This window comes from Drosophila nasuta, chromosome 3 (genome assembly GCF_023558535.2).
Source record: "Drosophila nasuta strain 15112-1781.00 chromosome 3, ASM2355853v1, whole genome shotgun sequence".
Classification (NCBI taxonomy): domain Eukaryota; kingdom Metazoa; phylum Arthropoda; class Insecta; order Diptera; family Drosophilidae; genus Drosophila; species Drosophila nasuta.
The window spans coordinates 31,251,013-31,276,748 of record NC_083457.1 but is presented as its reverse complement, the minus strand read 5'-3'; the positions used below and the strand labels follow the sequence as shown (position 1 = coordinate 31,276,748).

The following is a 25,736-nucleotide window of genomic DNA, read 5'->3' as shown; positions in this document are numbered from 1 at the left end:
ATGCTGAAAACACGACCAGCTGCTGCTGCCACTTGCCACAGATAATTACCACAGCAAAATTTCATAACACTCTCCATAGATTATGCGCTACGAGCTAATCGAAAGCTTAATAATATATATGAATAAAGGTGATGAACTTTATTTAAGAATATTAGTTTAAGCATATCTTAGTCTAATTTTAGATGTATCCGCTTTAAAAATGGTGGAATCCACATAAAATGCAAATATTCGCAGATAAATTCATGCTCAATAATAAAACAGACTTCCGTTTAACAATTTCCCCTACATTAATCGTAATTCGCGCTAATTTCAATCATACTTAAATTTGACAGAATACTGATTTTCAATCGTTAAAATCATATGGGCTTGCTATTATGTCTTCATATTGTAAGGAGCACTGAGAGAAATTACAGATAAACTAGATAAAGATACAGAGATATACATAGATATAGATATAGATATAGATATAGATATAGATATAGATATAGATATAGATATAGATATAGATATAGATATAGATATAGATATAGATATCGATATAGATATAGATATAGATATAGATATAGATATAGATATAGATATAGATATAGATATAGATATAGATATAGATATAGATATAGATATAGATATAGATATAGATATAGATATAGATATAGATATAGATATAGATATAGATATAGATATAGATATAGATATAGATATAGATATAGATATAGATATAGATATAGATATAGATATAGATATAGATATAGATATAGATATAGATATAGATATAGATATAGATATAGATATAGATATAGATATAGATATAGATATAGATATAGATATAGATATAGATATAGATATAGATATAGATATAGATATAGATATAGATATAGATATAGATATAGATATAGATATAGATATAGATATAGATATAGATATAGATATAGATATAGATATAGATATAGATATAGATATAGATATAGATATAGATATAGATATAGATATAGATATAGATATAGATATAGATATAGATATAGATATAGATATAGATATAGATATAGATATAGATATAGATATAGATATAGATATAGATATAGATATAGATATAGATATAGATATAGATATAGATATAGATATAGATATAGATATAGATATAGATATAGATATAGATATAGATATAGATATAGATATAGATATAGATATAGATATAGATATAGATATAGATATAGATATAGATATAGATATAGATATAGATATAGATATAGATATAGATATAGATATAGATATAGATATAGATATAGATATAGATATAGATATAGATATAGATATAGATATAGATATAGATATAGATATAGATATAGATATAGATATAGATATAGATATAGATATAGATATAGATATAGATATAGATATAGATATAGATATAGATATAGATATAGATATAGATATAGATATAGATATAGATATAGATATAGATATAGATATAGATATAGATATAGATATAGATATAGATATAGATATAGATATAGATATAGATATAGATATAGATATAGATATAGATATAGATATAGATATAGATATAGATATAGATATAGATATAGATATAGATATAGATATAGATATAGATATAGATATAGATATAGATATAGATATAGATATAGATATAGATATAGATATAGATATAGATATAGATATAGATATAGATATAGATATAGATATAGATATAGATATAGATATAGATATAGATATAGATATAGATATAGATATAGATATAGATATAGATATAGATATAGATATAGATATAGATATAGATATAGATATAGATATAGATATAGATATAGATATAGATATAGATATAGATATAGATATAGATATAGATATAGATATAGATATAGATATAGATATAGATATAGATATAGATATAGATATAGATATAGATATAGATATAGATATAGATATAGATATAGATATAGATATAGATATAGATATAGATATAGATATAGATATAGATATAGATATAGATATAGATATAGATATAGATATAGATATAGATATAGATATAGATATAGATATAGATATAGATATAGATATAGATATAGATATAGATATAGATATAGATATAGATATAGATATAGATATAGATATAGATATAGATATAGATATAGATATAGATATAGATATAGATATAGATATAGATATAGATATAGATATAGATATAGATATAGATATAGATATAGATATAGATATAGATATAGATATAGATATAGATATAGATATAGATATAGATATAGATATAGATATAGATATAGATATAGATATAGATATAGATATAGATATAGATATAGATATAGATATAGATATAGATATAGATATAGATATAGATATAGATATAGATATAGATATAGATATAGATATAGATATAGATATAGATATAGATATAGATATAGATATAGATATAGATATAGATATAGATATAGATATAGATATAGATATAGATATAGATATAGATATAGATATAGATATAGATATAGATATAGATATAGATATAGATATAGATATAGATATAGATATAGATATAGATATAGATATAGATATAGATATAGATATAGATATAGATATAGATATAGATATAGATATAGATATAGATATAGATATAGATATAGATATAGATATAGATATAGATATAGATATAGATATAGATATAGATATAGATATAGATATAGATATAGATATAGATATAGATATAGATATAGATATAGATATAGATATAGATATAGATATAGATATAGATATAGATATAGATATAGATATAGATATAGATATAGATATAGATATAGATATAGATATAGATATAGATATAGATATAGATATAGATATATATAGATATAGATATAGATATAGATATAGATATAGATATAGATATAGATATAGATATAGATATAGATATAGATATAGATATAGATATAGATATAGATATAGATATAGATATAGATATAGATATAGATATAGATATAGATATAGATATAGATATAGATATAGATATAGATATAGATATAGATATAGATATAGATATAGATATAGATATAGATATAGATATAGATATGGATATAGATATTTAAACATGCAAAAATACTTCATCCGCATTTCTCGCAGTGTAGCCAATAAATTCGTATATGTTTACAGGCCATGTATCGCTAATAAGTTTATGTCAGCGTTAAAAGTGACTCATCAGACTGAAATGGGGCTATTTGTCAGTTAATAGGCAATTCGCATAAGAATAATTGCATCCTTGGCTTGAGTCCCTTAAGGGCTAACCGTCAGCTAAAGATGTATCATAAAAAAACATACATACATATATGATGATGGCTTGCGAGAGAGATGAAGAAGGAGAGGGAACAAAATGCTTGGGTGTTGGGTTACTTAATGTTATTTTTATATATTTTACAGCATTTAAATTGCTTGAGGCTAATTTGAAAAACGCTGACGGGGCGTCGGGTGTCCTCGTAAAACTTCTATGCAATTATTGGAAAAAGGCAAAAGAGACAACAAAACGTGAATGGGAATGGAAATTGGAATTGGAAGAGGAAAAACAAAATAAAATATCTGGCAAAAAAACGAATCTCAATAAAAGTTTGAAGTAATTTCTGCCTATTTTAAATAAGCAACCGAGAATTCTTCACACGCATGCCAAGGTCTCAATTACAAGGAGGGGAAACGGGAAAGAGGGTAGGACCAGGAACAGTCAAGCCTAGAGAGGGGACGGACTCTTTTTAAATGAGCCACGCCGCAGGGGAACAATTAAAAAACGTAACGTGATCAAAATTTGGAATTTCTTTTGAAGGTCCTTGAAAGTCGTTTTCGCTATGAAATTAGACAAAGTGCCGCAGCATGAAGAGCGAGGAAAAGAGAGAGAGAGAGGGAAGGGAAGAGAGAGAAGTGAATCGCCGGATAAAAAGACGCTGGCAAAAGTCATAAAATGTGAAAAACTGCGCCCAAGTTCGTAAAATTTTAATGAGTTTGCCAACGTTTGGTTACTTTGCCCCGGCTGTTTTAATGCTCAATTGACGCCAAAAGAGGAAAAATCTTAATATAAATTTATATAAGAATTAAAATGTTGAGCAACAACAAAATAAATTCATTTGGAGAATTTAAATAAAAAACAATCTGATTTCAGTGAACCGGAAAATATTGTTGAGCTCGGAATTAAATTATGGTGAAATCTTGAAAGTCAGAAATTCGTTAAAAATGCAGGCTTCTAAACGTGCACCAAATATACAACTATAATATAATACAATTGCTATCAACCTAAAATCGAAGCAGAACCCCACTGAGTAAATGATACTAAGAGAATTTTCCTAACTAGCCGCAATCCGAAATACGCCCTGGGGATTTCATTCACACAGTGTTGTTTATGCGATAATTACACGAAGACTGCATAACAGGTAAGCACAGCACAGTCAACAGGTACAACTGACATCCACTGGGCGTATAAAGCCAGAGAAAGAAAGAGAGGGAGCCCTCATCAAATGTCAAGTGCATAATTGCCCACTAAAAAGTGTTTCGTGTGTCCATCTCTGCCGACAAAGAGCCAAAAATAGAAGTCAAACACAACACACGGCAACAACGACAGGTCAAAAGGTAAGGGTACCCAGACCTTTGTGCCAATGGGGAGAATTGGGAATGGGAAGGAGAATGGCAATGGTATAGGGATTGGGACTGGAGTTTGGTCCTAGCACAAAGACAGACAGACAAAGGGACCCTTAGAGGCGAGGAAAGGGAAGAGAAAGTGGCACTGGACAGGCAAATAGAGCAAAGCGAACAAATGAGCAGCAAGCAAACGGGCGAAAGACAAAAGGTTAATTACAACAACAACGATAACAACAACAGCAATCATAAAATGATCAAATTAATAAAGAGCTGCAGACAATCAAAAACGACACACAAAAAAAGAAATGAGGGCGAGAGTATAAGTGTGAGAGAGGTAACAAAACACTGAGAGAAATTCAAGTGATTGAAATTCTCAGTACATATAGTAAGTAAAATATTTCGCAAATTAATAATAACTTTGCATTATCATTTTTTTTTACTATCAAATTGAATCAGTTATGGAAATAGATATTATAAGACAAGCCTAAAATGCAAATATTTTATTCTTATTTTATGCTTGCTAAAATGAATCTCATCAAACGAATAATATAAAAATAATTTATATCGAATTATAATGAAAACAATTTAATTATAAGAAATATTATTGCAAAAGTAAATTTAACCAAAATAATAATAAGCAGAGGTGGGCGACAGTTATACCCTTTAGAATATATACCATAAGATGTATTCCTTCTAATTTCTTACAGTGTAGTATCCGAGGTGGGGGCAGTTTATAAAAGTGTTTGGGAAAATCGCATAGGAAAAATTACAAAACGCAAATGGAAACAAATGTGCACACGCAGAGCGATGAAGGGAAAGGAGAATAGAGAGGCGAGCGGCGGTAGTGAAATGGGAAAGGGGAAATGGAAACAAACATAAATTTAATTTATTTGCGTGTAATAAACCACAAAACAAAACTCGTGACTCTCACCCTCCCACCCTGCAAACAGTCGCCCCCGTCCGTCTGTCTGTCTTGACTGCCACACAACGCGACAGCTACAATTTTGGCCAGCTGCGTTGCCCCTGTCCCTTCCCCCTGTCCCTGCCCCTTAGCACTGAACTCCCACTGCCAATGGCACTCGATGCCAAAGCCTGGCAAATGCGAATGGGCGGCAAAAAGAATGGGAGGAAAAAAGATTATTAATAATAAGAAAAACAACATTTGATTGTGAAAATTAAAAAGATGATTTCTCACACGCGCTGCTGACGTTGCGCCAACGTCATTCACATCATTCTCATTCTCTGTCATTATCATCATCATCATCGTCATCGTCATCGGCATCGGCATCATCGCAATTCTCATCATTATTATCAACGTAATGTTAGCAAGAAATGCGAAAGAAGCAACGCTAATGGGAATAAGCATAGCACAGAGATGGAAATAGAAATGGAGAATGGAGAATGGAGAATGGAGAACGGGGATGACGATGACGATGACGATGGAGATGACGCTGGGTAAGCAAACTGGCAATTGACGAATGATGCTGACGTGGCACTGTGGGCAAATTTGCCAAAGCCATTGCCACAAATATGTCAAGCCATAAATTCAAACGCTAAATGTATAAAAGAAAAATAGTTCAAGTCAATAAGTATTTGTATAATAAGAAAGAAAGTTTAAGTTAAGCGAAACAGTGCGGTATTATTCTTAAATTACACCAAATGAATATAATAATATTTGGTGAATTACACCAAATGAATACTAAAATATACCGAAAAGTATATTTGGTAAATCATTATACTATTATGTTTAAAATATACTGAATACTATAATATACTATTACAATCAAAATATTAATATATTAATATATAATATTATATATTGTATACTGACAATGACAATATAAGTAAAATAGTTTTCTAAATTAAAATAGTTTTACTAAGTTTATATAAATGCTTATTATATGGAAATGTAAAAATCTTGCACAAGTGTTATAGAAATTGTGTAGAGTTTGTAATTAGGCAGTTGCAGATAAAAACCTACTTGAACTCATTTATTTCACGCCACAAAAACGAACAATTTATTAGGCAATCGCTCAACACTTGCACAACATTCTTGTCATTTCCACTGGCCACATTCCGCGACAGAAACCAATTAGAATTAAAGTTAAGAACTAGACTGTATATAGACAAGTATATATACATACTATATAGTATATATGTAAGTGTATCTATGTAGATCTATTATTTGCAGCTTTGCCCCATGGTAACGTGGCTGGTGGCAAGTTGTTTGTGCAGCCGCCGTTGCATGTTGACAGATAAACAAAAACAACTTTCGGAATGAATAGGACAGCAACCGGCAGGAGCAACAGCAACAGCAACGGCAACAGCAACGCCAGCACCCGGTGAGCACCCTATTAATGCTTATTACACAGCAACAATGGGCAACGCAACGCAGCGCAGCGCAGCCTCCCAACCCTACCCCGCAACCTCACCGTCACCCATCCCATTTCGATCCCTGACGTGCCTCCTGTGTGTCTGGGTGTCCTTTAAGCGCAGCGAGTGCGCGTGATTGCGTGCTACTACAGTGAACTCTCTACATAATGTCAACTCACACTCCCTAGCTACACCGAGCGAAAAACTACAAACTACATTCAAACTAAAAAAAATGAACTTTCAATAGCGATGCAATCTAAATTATAGAATGAGAAAAAAAGGAACTTAGTTCACATTGTAATTGCGAAAAATAAGTAATATTAAATGTTATGTATATATGTTTATTTATAAGTTTTTATTAAAAGACTCTGCTATAAACACATGGAAATAACCTTTGCCTTAACATATATTAAAAAGTAGTTTAAGAGGAAGAACTACCATTTTTAATATTACACATTATATTAATTATTATATATACTAACTTAAACTAATTGAAAAACAAAACAAAAAAAATGCACAAAGGGAAAATGTTTCCTAAATTCAACAAAATTTAATTTAAAATATATTCGATATTTATTCAAATTGTATTTTAAATTTATTTGAAATTCATAAAATTCAACATAATTTCATTTAAAAAATGAAATATATTAATAATATTGGGGAAAGTATTATTAATCTCATGGCTAATGAATATACATATATGTATATAGTAATTTCTCTCTGTGTAGAGCCCTCCTGCAGTTGCCATTCGAGTTGCTTCTGCTCCTCATGCTTGTTCTCTCCCTTGAAGGAGTCTTCTTGCCACCCTTGCCACCTTGTTGTTGTTGCTGCCTGCCTTTCAAGTGGCGAGCGTGTCGAGCGAATGCTTGTTTACCGTTGTTGCAATTGTTTTTGCCGTCATTATTATCGCAGCCGTTGTTGCTGTTTGTTGTTGAATATTACATGGCCAGCGTTGCCATATCCTTCGCGTTGCGCTCAGCGTTCAGCGTCCTGCGTCCTTCTTGGCAGCTTGTTAAGCGCTCAAGTGCTGTGGCAAATTCGTTTTGAACGCCACTCCAAGCGCTCGTCCAGCCACGCAGCGACTACCTCGACCCAAGAGGTAGTACTATACTCTCTATATATGGTGTGTGTATTGTACGAGCAACCCAACAACTCCCTATCTACCTCCTAACCTCCCATTTCGTATAGCTGGCGACGACCTATGGTGCTTTCAAGCACTCAAGAATCTCAGCAGCAAAAAAAAAAATGAGAATAAAATAAAATAAAATACAAAAAACACTGAAAACGCAGTGCAGCCAAAACAAGTAGAAGCACGAGAAGCACCCGCAGAAATGTGGAAATGGCAATGTAATTTGTTCTTCAGTTCATCTACAATAGGTCTCTACCCTGCAACACAACGACAGCAACGTTTTTGGGATGTTTTTCTCCTGGGATTACACAATTACATTAAATGTATACTTATACGGCAAGTCTGCATAACACTCGACGTGAAGAGTCTCAGTTGCCACATTCTATTCACAAATATGAATTATACGAATGAGTATGCCTCGAGTTTGAGCAAGTGTTCAGCAGTTTATCAACGAAATGAGGCTGGCGAACTGTTCATGACTGCAAAACGTGATAATACATATTTCAGAAAGTGAAAGAATTTAAATTTAAACCACAAACTAACCAATCAAAACTATAAAAAAGTAGTTCACGTACATAGATCAAATTTGATCTAACTGTATTATTTAGCGAAAAATGAAAATCAGATGACGCAGTTCACTCACTTCATTCTAGTATTAAAAGCAAATCAGTGCGGTATTATTCTGAAAATATGCCAAATTAATATTATATAGTACTCCAATCATAATATATCATAAAGTAAGTATCAAACAAAAGAATTTCTTAAATAACTTCAACATTTTTAATCCGATCGCAACCAAATTTTCGGGAGTCACAAATACTGTAGTAATTATTGTATGTACTCAAATTCGAGACACTTCCATTAACCAATGCAAACAGTTTTTGAACGCAAGTTATAGTCACAATCCACAAAATAATACATGATTTTGAACTACACTTTGATACACTACCTTGAGCTTAAGCGTCACTATCTCATTGTGCGTCATTTAGTCATGCGTCACTCGGGACTATAAAATCATAACAATCCAAGATTAAACTCATGCTGATCTATGATTTCGACATACAGATGCATATATATTTACTTGGCACATACCAGCAAAGCAGTATTTGGAAATTATATAGAAGCAATTTTTATTCTATAAGCTACAGTGACAACTCACTTGGCCGGACACTTTCGAATAATAAGTGAAGCAGGTGAGAGAATATTGTGGAGTCGTAAGTTTACTCAACTCAAAAAATGTTGTATTAGAAGAGATGTTTGCTATGAGAACTTTCACTGTAGTTCATAAAGTCAAATATTATGCTATGTAATTGTCAAATACTGCTTTGAAGGTCATCTGTTATCACACTCGACTTTAAAAATAAACATGCTCAATTTTTAGTGTCAAATCATGTTGATCTTTCCGGTGATTTGCACTTTGAGAACATATTAAATTTAAATTTAATTCGGACTCGTTTAGTTTCGTTTTATGCTGGATCGAGTGCAGTTGTCAAAATCAAAATGAATCGAAATATAAAATATATATTTTTGATACTCTTAGTACAACAATTTTCTAGTGCTGCAACTGTCATAGAGGAGGTGAGAGATAATATTTAATGTGTAAAGTGAGTGCTAAAAGTGAATATTCTTTATCTTTGCCAGACTTGTGAGCTGAACCGAGAAATGGGAAAACAATGCGGCTCAATGTTAGACTACTTTCGTCAAATGAAAGAAGAGTTTCAAGAAAGCGTAGCAAAAGATAAAATTATAAAGGATTTAAGAGAAAAGTTGGTTCAACAGGAAGTGAATGAGGCATTAATAAAGCAATTACGATCTCAAATCGATTATCAAAAGAAAATAGATAGTCTAACTGAGAGCAATGAGAAATGCAAAGCCGAATTAGAGAGTAAAACCATGAAGTTAGATAGTTTAGATGCTGAACTGAAAGAGCTAAATTCTATTCTTACTACAAAGAATAAAAAAATTGCTAGAATGAATATCAGCAAAAAGAATTCGGAATTGCAGTTAACAGATCAGAAAAACAAAATACTAGATACGGAGAACAATCTTAAATTGTGTGAAACTGAAGTCGAAAAATTAAGTAAACTGGAATCTCAGGTTGATTTAAAGAAACAAACTATTATTGACAGAATAACAACAGAATCAAATTTTTCTGAAGAATGCAAAAACGATTTAGTTGATAAATCCAACAAATTAGATGCTTGTGAGGTTCAATTGAGCAAACTAAATTCCAGTCTTATTGAAAAGGATGAAACTATTTCAAGAAATAACGAAAAGATCGGTAGTTTGATGGATAGTCGGAAAACAGTTGAGTGGCAGTTAGAGGGAAAGCAAAAAGAGTTACTAATTAAAAAAAATGACAACCGGTTATGTCAAGAAGAAAATGATATATTAAATAGAACATTACGCAATAATATTCCATCAAATTGCACTTCCTTTGGAGGCAATTATGGAATTCATAAGATCAACGTTCCTGGTCTTGGTTTCTTCGATGTTCTTTGTGATAGTTGGTTAGTCATACAACAGCGAATTTTTGGTGGAGAGGAGAATTTCAATAGGGATTGGGCCACCTATCGCGAAGGATTCGGCTCCATGACGAGTGAATTTTTCCTTGGATTGGAGAAAATCCATCGTATGACGAGTTCTCGACGCCACGAGCTTTATGTGCATTTGGTTGCCAAAGATGGCAGCATTTACATCGCTCGTTATGACGATTTCAAAATATCTGATGAAGACAGTGGATACGTGCTGAATTTGGGTAAATGGAATTCCCATGATCCCATCACACTCAGCTACCATGAAGGCATGAAATTCACAACATTCGATCGAGACAATGACATGCGTGATTTTAATTGTGCCTCGTTAACCAAGTACGGCTGGTGGCACAAAGCTTGCTCTTTTTGGTAAATATTTTTGAAGATTTCTATACAAATATTTGTAATGAATGTTTTATTTTTGCATCACAGTAATCACAATGGAATGGAGTCCAATCTAATATGTGGCGTCCATATTAAAGAATTTAAGATGCTGATACGCCCCATATAATGGCATAATTATTAATCATTGCAAAATGGGAATTAAAAAACTCTGTTTTGTGAATATTTTTCTAAATAAAATGCTATCCATCGAAGAGATATTTCATTAGAAATTTACTGCTGGCGATATGTTTATAATGAAAATCCAATTGGTGTGTTAATTGTCATTGTAAGCAGAAGAGGATGATCTTAAAATTCGATATTCGATTATCAATAACAGCTGCAGTACGGCAATTCATTTGCTGATCTATTTACATATATGATGCAGCAATTTTAGGTGATTAATCAACAGGAAAATTGACAATAGCCAAAATTTCTCTTTGGCACACTTGAATTGTTCTCCCCGGTCTTGGCAATGACGTCATCAGGGCGATAGCACGGAAACTTTCTACCGTAGAGGCAAACAGTGACAGCAGCATTTCGCTGATAAGCGACTGAGACTCGAGAGCGACTTCGCTTTGATATTCGCAGGCGGAAGCAACATTGGCTAAGCTTTAGAGAGTGGAATTCACTGTTGCAGAGAAGAGAGAGCAATAAATTCATTTCAAATAAAAGCAAAACAGTGTGCTTATACCGGTTAAAATATACCTAATAAATATGCGGGAAAATACTAAAAATATTCCAGAGGCTATATTTGGTATATAGATATAGTGAGAAATATACCGTAGAGTGCAAAGCATACCAGATTATCAGACAAAGTAACTAAGACCCCTAGTAAGCAGCCGTTTTTCCCTATACAAGAGAATTTTTTAAATAACTTCAAAATTTTTATCTGATTGCAACCCAATTTTCAAGAATCATAAAAACTATTGTTAGCATTGTATGTACCAAAATTCGCTCGGCTCTAGCTTTAAATTGTCGCTTGTTATTGTGATTGCTGCTGGCTTCGATACTGGTCCGCTAAATTATAACTTATTATAACCACTTACAATTTAGACTTTCTTCTCTACACAGAAATTTAAGATCCCATATTATTTGTAGTTATAAATTATTTATATTCTTATATTATATTTTTCAGAAACCGTTACTATTATGATTTTCTTTGGAAATATTGAATAAAAAGGAGTTATCTTTCACTTTTTTTTTTTAATATTTCATTGTATATTACATTTCAATATAAAAATTAAGTTACATTTTAAATGAATGAAATCTGAAATTCAATCTGATCTGTAGTTATTATACACCCAACATTTTTAGTTAGAGTTTTCGATGAAGTTTGGAGAGTTAAAACTGCTTTTATATATGATTGCCAAATAATGCTTTGCATGCCATCGGTTATCACACTCGATTTTAAAAATAGCCTCGGTCAATTCTTAATGTCAAATCATTTTGATATTTGCTGTGACTTGCACTTCGTAGGCTACACAAATAAGTTTTTTAGTCTCGCCTAGTTTGAATTTAACACAATAAATTTAAATTTAATTCGGCATCGTTTAGTTCCGTTTTACGCTGAATCGAGTGCAGTTCTCAAACTCAAAATGAATCGAATTATAAAAACTGTTGTTTTGATACTCTTATTACAAAAAACTTTCTACTGCTGAAGCTTTTATGGACGAGGTGAGAGAGATTTCCTCTCTTTGTAAAGTGTGTGCTAAAAGTGAATATTCTTTATCTCTGCCAGACTTGTGAACTGAACCGAGAAAAGGAACAACAGTGCCGCAGTTATACTTACTCCGTTGTTAAGCCTATGCTAGATTACTTGGGTCAAGTGAGCGAAGAGCTACAAGAAAACAAATCAAAAGATGAAATCATAAAGGATTTAAGAGAAAAGTTAGTTCAACAAGAAATGAATGAGGCATTGATAAATGAATTGCGATCTCAAATCGATTTCCAAAAGAGAATAGATAGTCTAACTAAGAGCAATAAGAAATGCAAGACCGAATTAGCGAGAAAATCCGCGGAGTTAGATAGATTAAATGTTGAAATGAAAAAACTAAATTCTAGCCTTGTTGAGAAGTATGAAGAAATTATTGAATTGAAGAAATTTAAGCTTAAAATTCTTAAAAAATATGAAGATTGTCAAGTTGAGAAAATCAACCAAAATAAAATATTTCTTACAAAGGGTAAAAGTATTTCGAGATATAATGCAAAGATCCGAAATGTAACAAAATATAAAAAAACAGTTGAGTTGCAATTCAAGGAGAGTCAAGCAAAGTTGCTAAATATAGAAAAAGATAACCAGTTATGTGAAGCGGAAAATGATAAATTAAATAGAGAATTGCACAATAATATTCCATTAGATTGTTCTCCTTTTGAAAGTAATCCTGGCATTCATGCGATTAACATTCCTTGTTTTGGTTTATCCGATGTTCTATGTAGCAATATCTCGAGAGTTGAAGGTAGTTGGTTAGTCATTCGACATCAAGTTTTTGGTGGAGAGGAGAATTTTAATAGAGATTGGGCTACCTATCGCGAGGGATTCGGCTCCTTGGATAGCGAATTTTTCCTTGGACTGCCGAAAATCCATCGTATGACGAGTTCTCGACGGCACGAGCTTTATGTGTATTTGATTGCCAAAGATGGCAGCATTTACACCGCTCGTTATGACGATTTTCAAATATCTGATGAAAACAGTGGATACGCGTTGAAATTGGGTAAACTCTTTAAAGCGTACTCTAAAGGCGACATTAAACTATATGAAGACATGAAATTTTCAACATACGATCGAGACAATGACAAGCATAAAGATAATTGTGCTTCTTTAAACAAATTTGGCTGGTGGTACAAGGATTGCGCTACTTGGTAAATATTTTAGATGATTTGTGTACAGTTAATATACACATCTTTTTAATAAATTTTGTATTGCTTTTGTATACAGTGAACGAACTGGACTCCCTTCTAATTTAATATGCGGCGTCCATGTTAAAGAACTTACTATGATGATACGCCCAATATAGTGAATATATAATTATAGATAACTATAAAATCGAAATTGAAAATCTGTTATATATATATTATATAAAATGCTGTGAGTCGAAGAAATATTTCAATAAAAGTGCAATATTCAATAATATAATAAATATTTAGCATTAATATTCAATATTCTAATAGATGCAGCCATTTCAGGTGATTAATTAATGGAAAAATTAACAAGAGAGAGGCTTTGGCACTCTGCATTGTGTGTTAATTGTTCTCCTCGGACTTGGCAATGACGTCACCAAAGCAGCTTGATACCTTAGAGACAAACAGTGACAACAGCATTTCGCTGATAAGCGACTGAAACTCGAGAGCGACTTTGCTTTGAAATTCGCAGACAGAAGCAGTGCTCTTGAACAGTCGCTAAGCTGAAGAGAGCGGGATTCAATGTAGCTGAGAAGAGAGCAATTAACTGAAACATCTCAGAAGAATCTGTTGCCTATGGATTGCGGATATCCAAAAAAAACAATAAAACAATAAATAATAAATTCAAAATGAGCTGCAAAGATTTTGTGACATTCATTGTATTTGTATCAGGTATGATGCCCTATTCCTATAAAGACAGCACTCAATGTCTAACTCATGCTAATCTTGGCTGTGTACTTTTATTTTGTACTTTTCTGTATTATCAATATATAATACGGCCAATGTACATAATCGTAAATACAGTGAAAACTCTCCTGGTGGAACTATCAAAGTCCTCCAACTTAAAAGGAAATCTACCTTAGAGAATGCATCGCACTAATGAGTAAAGTTTACAATTTTAAACTCACATTATTAAAACATACAAACTGTCCGCTTAATCGAATGTCTACAATGCATATTCTTCACAGTAAATGCAACTATTTTCCTGACAAATTCCGATGTGCGTTTGAATAGGTTATCAGACCTGATTAATCAATTGAGACTTTTGCGTCACTTGATCTGAAAATGCGCATATTTAAATGCAATTTAATTCGAAATTAGTTCTCTTATGTACTTCATCGAGTGTAGTTGTCAAGTCAAAATGAGACGTTCTCTATTAAATGTAGTTGTGATACTTTTAGCACAACAATTCTCCGCTGCTGCAGCTTTTATGGACGAGGTGAGAGAAGACATTCGTAAAGTGAGTGTGTAAAGTGAATATTCTTTATCTCTGCCAGACTTGTGATCTGAACCGAGAAATGGAACAACAGTGTCGCAGTTATACTTACTCCGTTGTTAAGCCTATGCTAGATTACTTGCACCAAGTGAGCGAAGAGCTACAAGAAAGCAAATCAAAAGATGAAATCATAAAGGACTTAAGAGAAAAGTTAGTTCAGCAGGAAATGAATGAGGCATTGATAAAAGAATTGCGATCTCAAATCGATTTCCAAAAGAGAATAGATAGTATTTTAACAGAGAGCAATGGGAAATATAAAGACGAATTAGCGAGTAAATCTGCGGAGTTAGATAGATTAAATGTTGAAATCAAAAAACTAAATTCAAGTCTTCTTGAGAAGGACAAAGAAATTGCAAAGATTAATATCAGTGATAAATCAGTATTACAAGAGCCGAAAAAGAATATACAAACGACAGATAATAGTCTGCAATTTGGTGAGAAATTGCAGTCTCAGATTGATTTACACATACAACAACTTTTTGAAGAATGTACAAAGAATTTAGCAGAAAAATCCAACAAATTAGAAAATTGTGAACATGAATTCAAGAAAATAAATTCTAGTCCTAATAAAAAGGATGAAAGTGTGGCAAATAATCAGAAAACTGTAGAGTTACAAACAGAGGCGAGTCAAAATAAGTCAGAAATTATTAAATTAAAAAATAAAATTCCATCAAGTTGTGTTCCCTATGTTCCGGGTGTACACGAAATCAACTTTGATGATTTAGGTTCCTTTGATGTTCTATGCGATAGTCAGTTAGTTGGACCAGGTGGGATAGTCATACAACAGCGAGTTGGTGGAGATGAGGATTTCAATAGAGATTGGGCCACCTATCGTGAAGGCTTCGGTTCCATGCAAAGCGACTTTTTCCTTGGACTGGAGAAAATCCATCGTCTGACGAGCTCTCGACCCCACGAGCTTTATGTGCATTTGGTTGCCTTAAATGGCACCGCATATTACGCTCATTACGACGACTTTCAAATAGCTAACGAAAGGAATGGTTACCGACTGCGTTTGGGTAAATACAATGGAAATGCAAGCACTGACGATTGCCTTAGACGCCACCGAAGCATGAAATTCTCAACATACGATCGCGACAATGACGTTATTTACAATTATAGCTGTGCTAGTTATGAGCATTCTGGCTGGTGGTTCGAAAATTGCTATCAGCAGTGGTAAATATTATATTTCAAATGGTTTTTGTGCATTCAATATATACATTCTTGCATTTTTTACAGTAACTTAAATGTAAGAAATGGGAAAGAGCTAAAATGGTATTCGATTGACCTTAAAGAAGTTAAGATGCTTATTCGCCCCAGGCAATAAATGAAGGAGTAAAATAAATCATAAATATTTGGATTTAGGATTACAAAAAAAAAAATTATTGTATACATTAACACAAATAACTTTATATAACCAACTTGAAAACATCCATAAAATCGATTAAAAACATTAAAGTTATGCAATAAACAAAACAAATCTAAACTTGATTTTTGTAATGATTGATTTTTTTCTTTTTATAATTATTTTCGTACACAAGTTTCTTTATAAGTATTCTTTATTCGTCGTCTTCTTTCTATGCAATGATTTCTGGAAATAAAAAGATCTGCAAGTGAAAAATATGTAACGCATTAATAATAGATTAATAGTTCCTCCACTTTTACTGCCCACTACAATTTCTTTTCACCTGCAGCTAATGAAAGGGAAAAACCTTTTCGATTAAATAGCATAATGACGAGGAAAGCGAGAGTGAAGAGGCAACAGAAGTTTACTGAGGTGGGGGGAAATAAAAGCCAAGTTTGTTAGCTAATTAGCAGAGGTCACACAACCCGCTGCCTTTGGGGCAATTAAATGCAAAGATGAAGTGCGATTCCAAGAAGCTGGCGACCATTTAATTTCCAACCAAGCTGGACACGAAGTGGCCAACGGGGTCGGTCACAGTCGGAGGCAAAGATGTGGACGGAGGCGAGGATGGGGCGGAGCGGGGCGGGGCAAAGTAGTAAATTGAATAAGGCTAATGCTCACCAACTGTCAAGTGCAGTTAGACAAACACGGCAAAAAGACACAAAAAAAAAAGAAAGAAGAAAAAACACACCCAGGCACGACAACATAAACAACAACAACGCATGCGACACTTGACGCTAAAAGTAAACGCTGGCGACGCCATTAGGCGCAAACTTGGCCTGCAGCAAATGAACACCTAACCTCTCCCCTTCCCCACCCCATCCCCGTCCATCTATCCATCAGGCAAAAGGCAAACCAACAACAGCAGCAACAACAACAACAATGAGAGCCAAACAACATTGAACATTTTCGACAAACATGTCACACATTCATATGGGCTGAACGCTGAAAACGCCCCCGCAACCAGAAACCCCGTCGATTCACACTAGCCAACGCACAGTGGTACAAGGCATAGTTATATAGAATGCAATCTAATAATAACTTCAAATAGATTTGCGTATACCAAATAATTTAATATTTATTCTTGGTATAACATTTATTTTATATGACATTTTTTTTTTGTTGCGAAAATTATCATTTACATATATGGACAATTAAACTTTCGAACAACTCTTTATTATTTCAATAAAAGAATTATATATATACAAATACAAAAATCGTATAGCAATAAAATGTGACACATTTTGAAATATATATTTATGAGAATAAATACATTAATATTTCAAAATTACTACTTCACCTGAGTAATAAAATGATATCTTTGCATATCGATTGTAAAATATAGTTATTAATGCTCTTCTAATCGATATGTCTAACTTTTGAGCTGTAAAATATTTAAAATAATCAGAAATTGGAATCTTCCGAATATTTGAATTTAAGTTTTAAAAGTTGAAGTTGATCTACGTGAATTGCTGCATAAAAATAAAAATTTGATGTGACATTTGATATCGTTTATGTATTAATCACGTTTTTCGTGATTTTTGACCCCCCATATTATCAAAAGTAATGCTTCGAGGAACATAATCATTTCGCTCACCCACTCCGCACTCTTAGTGATTTCATAATATATGGACAGCCCCTTAAGTAGTTATCATATGAATTCGAATTTTTATATTTTATTAAATTCCATTAAAATGTGTTCTATAATTTCTATAATTACAAAATCAAAATTTTCTGAACTTGCAATATTCCGAAAAAAAACTAAATAATTTATTTGTTTTTGTATATCATATCAGGATATAATTTTGATTAAATATAATCTGCAATTATAGTTGTACTAAAATTTTTATAAAAAATGTGACCTGCATGCAATTATTATTGTACATAAATTTTTATAAAAAAATAAATATTATTGTCGTACACAAAATATGAAAGGCTTTTCGTGTTGTGCCACTGTGCGGCACTTGACACCGTCGCTCTGCCCCAATACGGCACCTAGCAACAGCGTTGCTTCGTTGCTTCAACGTTTCGTCGTACTGCCGATCTCCCGTCTCGTTCCCTTCCGTTCCGTCTCGCTCTATTCCGTATTGTTCAGTTCAATCGAAATCGAAACATACTGCTTCGCTGTCGACGCCGACGCCGACGCTGACGTCGCTGCTAAGGCAAGCGTCGCGTCGCCTTCATGCGGCCCTTCAATCAGCTGTCAAATGAAAATGTCAAAATATCAAAAGTGAAAAAGGCAAAAGTAAACTTAGGCCCGGTCGGTGCCGAGTTCGAGCCCATTATTGTGTTTCTTCAACGTTGCCAGCCTTTTAAGAGGTCGACGTTGTTTTTGTTGTTGTTTGTACTTAGATGTGTGTGTGTGTTGTGTGTGCTGTGTGTGTATGGCATCGTTCGCTTGGTTGATTCGTTAGTTTCGTTAGTTCGTCATGCAATCAGTCAGTCATCCACTCAGTCCGTCAGTTCGTCAATCCGACAGACGAATCCAGTGTCTGTTGCTTGGACAACAACAACAACAACAACAACAACGCCTCTAAGTGGCTCTAAAACACAGCACAACAGCAACAACCGAAGAGAAGAAAGACACAACAACAACAACTAAAAAGTGTCTAAAATAAAACTCAAAATGCATGCAGGCCGTAAAACCGAAAAGAAATAGAAAAGAATGAGTAAACAAAGAAACAGCGAGAGACAGAGAGAGAGGGAGATGGAGACATATAAATAGCCAGAATGTAAAAACATATTGAAAAGAACAAGAAGAATTCAAGAAGCCTTAGCAATATTCAACCAAATATCCGAGAATATTAAGAGTAACATATCAAAATTTCAATTCGCTAGCTTTGAAATAGTGCAAGATCAAATGGGTTGACAGATTTATAGGGTTGCTTAGGAACTGTGGGAGACAAATTATTGGCATACGATTAAATATTAGAGGTGAATATAAATATATATTTATATAGGTAGTTAATAAATATAATATAATAATATAAAAGTTTCTAAGAAATCTTTTAATGAGTCTTTAACAATTCTTCGAGTATTATTACGTATTTGCTGTTTACCATATAATTCAATATTTCTCAAGTAAGAAGCCTTAGCAATATCCAACCAAATATCTAAGAATATAAAAATTAACATATTAAAATGTCATTTCGCTAACTTTAAAAAAGTGTGAGATCAAATGGGTTGAAAGATTTATAAGGTTGCTTCGAAACTGAGTGATAGGGTATGACAATTAGATCTATCAAAATATATTAAGATATTGAATAATTATAATCAAAAAAGTGGTATAAATCATAATGGAATTTAAGTTTTCAAAAAATCTTTCAATTATCCTTTGGAATCTTTTACTATTCTTCTTTTACTAATGTCTTTTATATAATGCATTATTTCTCTAGTAAGCAGCTCAGCTCTATGAGTTTTGCAATGGGATTTCATTGTTTTCCGAAACACGTCTACTCCAAAAGTTAATCAAGCGAAAAGGCAACAATAAAAAGAAATAAATACAAATTAAATAGTCGTTGCAGTCAAAAGAAAAGATATAATAATATTGGAAACGAAAGTGAAAACTAGTTTTTCGTCTCATTTTAGGTGTGACACTCACATTCACACTCATACTCAACCTGGGGGCAAGGGCAGGGAAATGAAAATGGAAACGAGTGGAGTGGAGTACAGAGCAACAAGGGGAAGGGGCACTGAACAATTGGCAGTGGTTATGGACACGTTTGACATTTGACGTTTTGATTTTGTTGTTTTTCTTTTCTTTTCGTTTCGGTTTTTTGAGGCTTCATTTTGGCCCAGATCGACTTGAGCATTGCCAAATGGATTGGCAGCAACAATAATAACAATAAGTCAGAACCCAATTTCGGTTAGCAGGAGTATCTTACGGATACACACACACACACACACACAAGTTTCTATGGCGCTCAGATACAACAACTGAGACTCGTCGTCGTTTCGCTTTATGGCGTTGCTGCTGTTTGTTGCTTCCTTAATTTTGTACACCTTTTCTCTATGGCTTTTTACGATACCCTGCACCGCAGTGGAAAGGTATATCGATGAACTTATAATATGAATTTATAATATAATATGTGATGATTTGAAGATTGCAAAATATAGAGCATATAAAAGAGTCTCAATAGTAGTTTTGCACTTTGTATAAGTTAATAATTCTTTTTTTTATTGAAATCAAATTAATTTATAAATGCCTCTTTTCTTCAATTAAAAGAAAAGTTAAACACAAAAGTACTTCTTTTATATTTTTATAAAATTCTAAAATAAAAGGTATGAATATGCGTAATTCTCTAGCGAAAATGTTGTGCGACACCATCTGCGAATGATTTTGAAATTATTTTTCTGTTTTAAAATTATTGCAAAAATAAAAGAATTTAGGTACATAATCGTAAAACAAAAAAAGGATCCTAAAATCAACCTTAGCTCTAAATTTAGTGATAATTCAGAGCTTTAAGAATAACATTCTTATTTCTATTAATACTTATTTTTAAAATCGTTTCAGTTTATTGATGTCTTTTTCACTGTAAAAAATATCGCTGACGACAAATTTCGCCAGAGGATTACCCATATATAAAGATTCTCTTCTTTATCTTGAAACTAATAACTTTTATTTGCGGTCGCTAACTTAAGGTACTTTGATAATAAGACATGATTTAAAGAATACACACAATATACTCATAGTTGTATTTTAAGTGCAGGGTATTGGAAAGTCGTTTATGTCGCTCTTTTAACTCTGTTGCTTGTCGTTTTTTTATATTTTTTGATTAGGCAGCGTCACAAATCAATAGCATTGAGAAACGCACGAATGAACCAACGCACAAGAGACCATAAAAAATACTTCAATATATCTGCGTGTGTGTGTGTATTAGTATGTGTGTGTGTGTGTGTCTTTGTAATGCCATTTATGGGCTGAACCATTGTATTACCAATATTTTTTGGCTCTAGCTGCTTCTTTCTTTTTTTATCACATATCTCTTGTGTGTCAAAGTGTGTGTATATATGTATGTGTGTGTCGATGTGTGTGTGTGTGTTGTGAGTGGGTGTTGCTCGTGCGCTTAACGGGTTTTCATGGCTTTAACGGTTACTGCTCTTTTACGACTTTTATTATTATTATTAATGCATGTATTTTCCATTTTCGGCTCATGATCTATTGTTAACGCTAGCCGCAGAAACCGCTGAAATTGGTTTTCAGTTTTTGTTGTTGACGCTTTTTTCCCCTCTACTATATAGTTTACTATACGTATTCACGTTTTAAAATTTATGCATATCGTTACAAAACGCTAATCAAATTTGTAGACAATATCGAATGTCAACAAATTTATTGAAATTTAAGCAATTTTGCTTATTTTTATTTACTCTATATGCAACAACGTAACTTTTGCTCTCTGACTATCGGTCAATTAAGATAATTACTATTTGGCTTATCGATAACCCATTCTAATACCATCGATCTGGTTGATTGGATTTCAATCGTTGCTTCGTTAACATTTGCCTCAATCAATTATGAATTGTCGTAATTAAATTTGTTTTGCGCATTTTCAATTTCGCAGCACACGTTGTTTTTTTTGGCCATTTAATCACATTGAAATTTGCCGTTTTTGATTACTTTTTACAATTTCCGTATTGGAAATTAATTTCTGCCTTTTTATTTTTGGGACCAAGCAAATATTTAAATTCGTTTTGAAATCTGTTTAATGTGTTTACTCGACCAACAGCCGATGCAATTTTATTAAAAAGGAGCAAAAGCTAAATGACAAGAAGCCGAAACTCACGATGATGCTGCCATCCTGTGAGTGCGTGGAGATGGGTCAAGGGGGGAGGGTGAGGGGTGCGGGTTGGAGCACAAATTGCGGCAACTCATGGCGCAATCGTCAATTATGGGCCGACAAGAAGTAATGGCGAAAAAAAAGAAACATACAAATAAAAATAACAAAAAAAGACGAAGAGGAAGAGGAAGCGACGAAAGCGGAAAAAATATTGTGTTCGATAATCAAACCGAAAATGTGCACAGCTTGAGCCAAAATAAGGCAACAATGGGAAGGAATGGGAAAAAAGGGGCAGAAAACCCAGGAAAACAACCGAGTGTGTGTGTGTGTGTGTGGTGGACAGGACTTTTAAACAGCAGGATATGCGTACAATTTTTGGCAATTTGCCACCCGCCGCCGCACGCGTCTCGACTGCTTCTCGATTCAAATATTAAAAGCGTCTCACAAAAGGTATCGCAAGAAGAAGAGAGCAAAAAATATGCATGGAAATAGTATCGCATGGAATACTTGGCAAACAAAGACTTATATCAATGAAATATCGCCTCTCGTTTGGAATATGCACAAAAATATCGCATGCGATATCGCAAAAGACTCCGCTGAGTGCTTACACACACACACACACACACACACACGCGCAGGCCGAGCCCATAATTAAATTACACACAGCACACACACAAACAAACATCCATTTCGGCTGGCACGTGTGTGTGTGCGCGAGCGAGAGAGTGAGAGAAGGAGTAAGTAAGTGCGGCTGTGTGTGTTTTGTTACCGAACGCCTGCTGACTTGCTTTTTCTTAGCTGGATTTCAAGGTCTGCCTGCCTGCATGTACTGTTTGTCCCCCTTCCACCCATTTAAAGAGGGACCCCTTGCCGTCACGCTTCTCCAACGCATCCGGCAGCGAATTGACGAAAACTTGGAAAAATAAATACATACGCCTTTGCAGCCTTGGCGCCGCTTGTAACTGTAAAATATGTAATCACCGAAACGTTTTTGGTGTTTCTTCTTTTTGTTTTTGTAATTTAGGTAATTGCGTTTTTATTTGCAGCAAATGTGTGAATGTGTGTGTGTGCGAGAAATTCACCCAAAATGTGATGGGATTACAATTACAAAAAAAAAAAAAATGCAATAGCTCAAATCAAGTAGTTTTCTTCTAGATGATACCTGAAGAAAAGGCTGCGTGACTAATCTATTTTCTTTTATATTAAAGTGCATAATTTCAAAGTAATTTGTCAAGTCATTTCAAGGAGTTTTTTTTTCCTCAGACAAAGCAAGATTAGTTCTGCGGTTAAAGGGTGTATTTTTTGTATACCTTAAAAATGTGCTTAAGTGATGTTTTCCAAAAACAGAACTTTAATTAAGCAAATAATAATAAATTTCCAGTAATCAATTTGATTAAAAAAAATGCCTTTTGATGAAATTAGAATTAAAAAATAATTGTTGCCAATTTAAAAAATAAATACAGAAGTTGCTTAGGTTACTTTTGGAAAATATAATATATATCAGTGGTAAAATTTCTTAATGTCGATGTTGGCTTTTTCATATTATTTGGATTTTCCATTAAAAATGTGTAAAAAACAATAAGATTTCAACTTAAAGTTTTACATAATTTATATGTTAATTCCTTCTCATGTAGTAAAATGTGAAGGTTTAATAAATTTCGCCACTCCCCACAATAACAAAATCATAGTCGCTGGCAAAGTTGAGCATTTTTTAATCATTAGTGGCCCCTTCAATATGTCCGTGATGAATTGAGCAACCCAAACGAAAATTGCACTCGACCTCGCCCCCGGGCCCTAGAAGTCTCGTCAAGGTTAAATCGCAGCTAACGCTGAGTGGTTAATTGTGTTTTTGTGTTGTAGTAGTTGCAGCCCAATATTGAATTGTGACCTTGAATTCGAAATCAAAAGAATCATCGTCGTCATCATGGACATCCAGCGGAGCGAGTGAGACGGAGAGAGAGCGAGAGAGAGAGTGAGAGTGAGCGAGGGTCGTGCTTGGATTACGAATGCGCGACGCGTGACTTCCAGTTAAGACCTAATTATGTCAGTTACTCATACGAGATTGCCCTGCCAGGATGCGAAAGGATATTCGATGTGTAGCAGTAGTAAAGTGAGAGCGATGCGTGCCAGGCACGTTCGTCAGGGGAAGGACAACAACAACAATGATGATGATGTTGATGACGCAAATTCAGAAAAAGATTTGCAACCGAAAAATGAAAGGTGCAGCAGCCACAAGCACACGTCGACGTCGCTGTTGTTGTTGTTCTAGTCGTTGTCATTGTGGTTGTTGTCGTTGTCGCTGTCGATTGTTGTTGTCGCCCCTTTTTGAGGGTTGCTGCTGCTTTGCCACCCATTGAAGAAACAACCCAACGCAGCCGGCTTTCGACATTCTTTTTGTTTAAACAGATTTTGCAGCTATTTTAATGATGCGATTTGTGCAACAACCCCCGAGTTTTTACCGAGTTTCTGTCCATCACTCAGTCAGTCAGTGAGTCAGTGGGAGAGCAGCGCATGTCGAGTCCTTAGCTCTTAGTCCTGAGTCCTGAACCCACTCACCCAGTTACGAGTGCTCGTCCTGACTGCCGGCTGCCTTTGTCCTTTACCATTGCCGCTTAGCAACAAGCGATCAAATTCGCCCTTCTGCGATAGGTACAAATAATTTTGCTTTTTCTCTCCCGTTTTTTTTGTTTGTGCGCCCGGCATCTGGCGATGCGATGTGTGCTGAATGCACCCCCGTGTTGATGCCGCACCAACACCACATCAACCCCCAAATGACTGGGCTGCAGCTTATGGAAAATTCCACGCTTTCAGCGTACACAAAGTACATGCTAGAGAGTACTCGAAAATATGAATCTACTCACCATGGGTATTCAATTTTGTTAAATGTGTCAGCGCGTAGACGTTCGTCTTTAAAAGCTTCCTGTGCAAATTCGTTTCATTCATTAAAGATTTCTGTGAAATTTTCATTAACTTTCCCGTACAAAATCATATTTTCAGTTTTTTTTTTTAATTGGAAGCAGAGTTTTCAGTTGATTTCTGCGCTTTCAATGCTTCCAGTGGTTGGAAATTTGTTTGAGATTCTAGTGAACTTTAAAAGCTTCCTGTGCAAATTCGTTTATTCGTTAGAATGTAAATTCATTAAAGATTCCAATCGAATTTACATTTACTTTCCCGTGCAAAATTTTATTTTCAGTTTTTTTTTTAATAGGAAGCAGAGTTTTCAGTAGATTTCTGCGCTGTCAATGTTTCCAGTGGTTGGAAATTTGTTTAAAATTCTATTTGACTTTAAAAGCTTCCTGTGCAAATTCGTTTTTTTGTTAGAATGCAAATT

General features: G+C 33.6%; 4 protein-coding genes across 5 annotated transcripts in view; 3 read left to right on the top strand and 1 right to left on the bottom strand.

Annotated features, from left to right (window-relative positions):
* The window catches only part of LOC132790600 (ficolin-1-A-like), a 66,760-nt gene extending 41,370 nt beyond the window's left edge, over positions 1–25,390 (bottom strand). The window contains exon 1 of the mRNA XM_060799180.1: positions 25,267–25,390. The gene's annotated coding sequence lies outside the window, so the exon portion shown is untranslated. The remainder of the gene's footprint in view (positions 1–25,266) is intronic.
* Positions 8,866–11,259, top strand: LOC132790246 (angiopoietin-related protein 1-like). 2 transcript variants are annotated; one of them, XM_060798722.1, is made up of 4 exons: positions 8,866–8,967; positions 9,594–9,712; positions 9,776–11,037; positions 11,101–11,259. In XM_060798722.1, the coding sequence occupies exons 2-4, from the start codon at positions 9,635–9,637 to the stop codon at positions 11,177–11,179; spliced, it is 1,419 nt and encodes a 472-aa protein (XP_060654705.1). In that variant the 5' UTR covers positions 8,866–8,967; positions 9,594–9,634; the 3' UTR covers positions 11,180–11,259. The 2 variants fall into 2 exon arrangements, with proteins under 2 accessions (XP_060654705.1, XP_060654704.1); XM_060798721.1 differs by having other exon boundaries at positions 8,871–8,967; positions 9,516–9,712.
* On the top strand, positions 12,798–14,143 carry LOC132792119 (angiopoietin-related protein 7-like). The gene is made up of 2 exons (XM_060801361.1): positions 12,798–13,911; positions 13,988–14,143. Exons 1-2 carry the CDS (start codon positions 12,857–12,859, stop codon positions 14,064–14,066), a joined length of 1,134 nt encoding a protein of 377 aa, XP_060657344.1. The 5' UTR covers positions 12,798–12,856; the 3' UTR covers positions 14,067–14,143.
* Positions 15,070–16,694, top strand: LOC132790251 (angiopoietin-related protein 7-like). Its single transcript, XM_060798729.1, has 3 exons — positions 15,070–15,169; positions 15,228–16,399; positions 16,463–16,694. The coding sequence occupies exons 1-3, from the start codon at positions 15,092–15,094 to the stop codon at positions 16,548–16,550; spliced, it is 1,338 nt and encodes a 445-aa protein (XP_060654712.1). The 5' UTR covers positions 15,070–15,091; the 3' UTR covers positions 16,551–16,694.
* Positions 25,391–25,736: the final 346 nt, after the last annotated feature.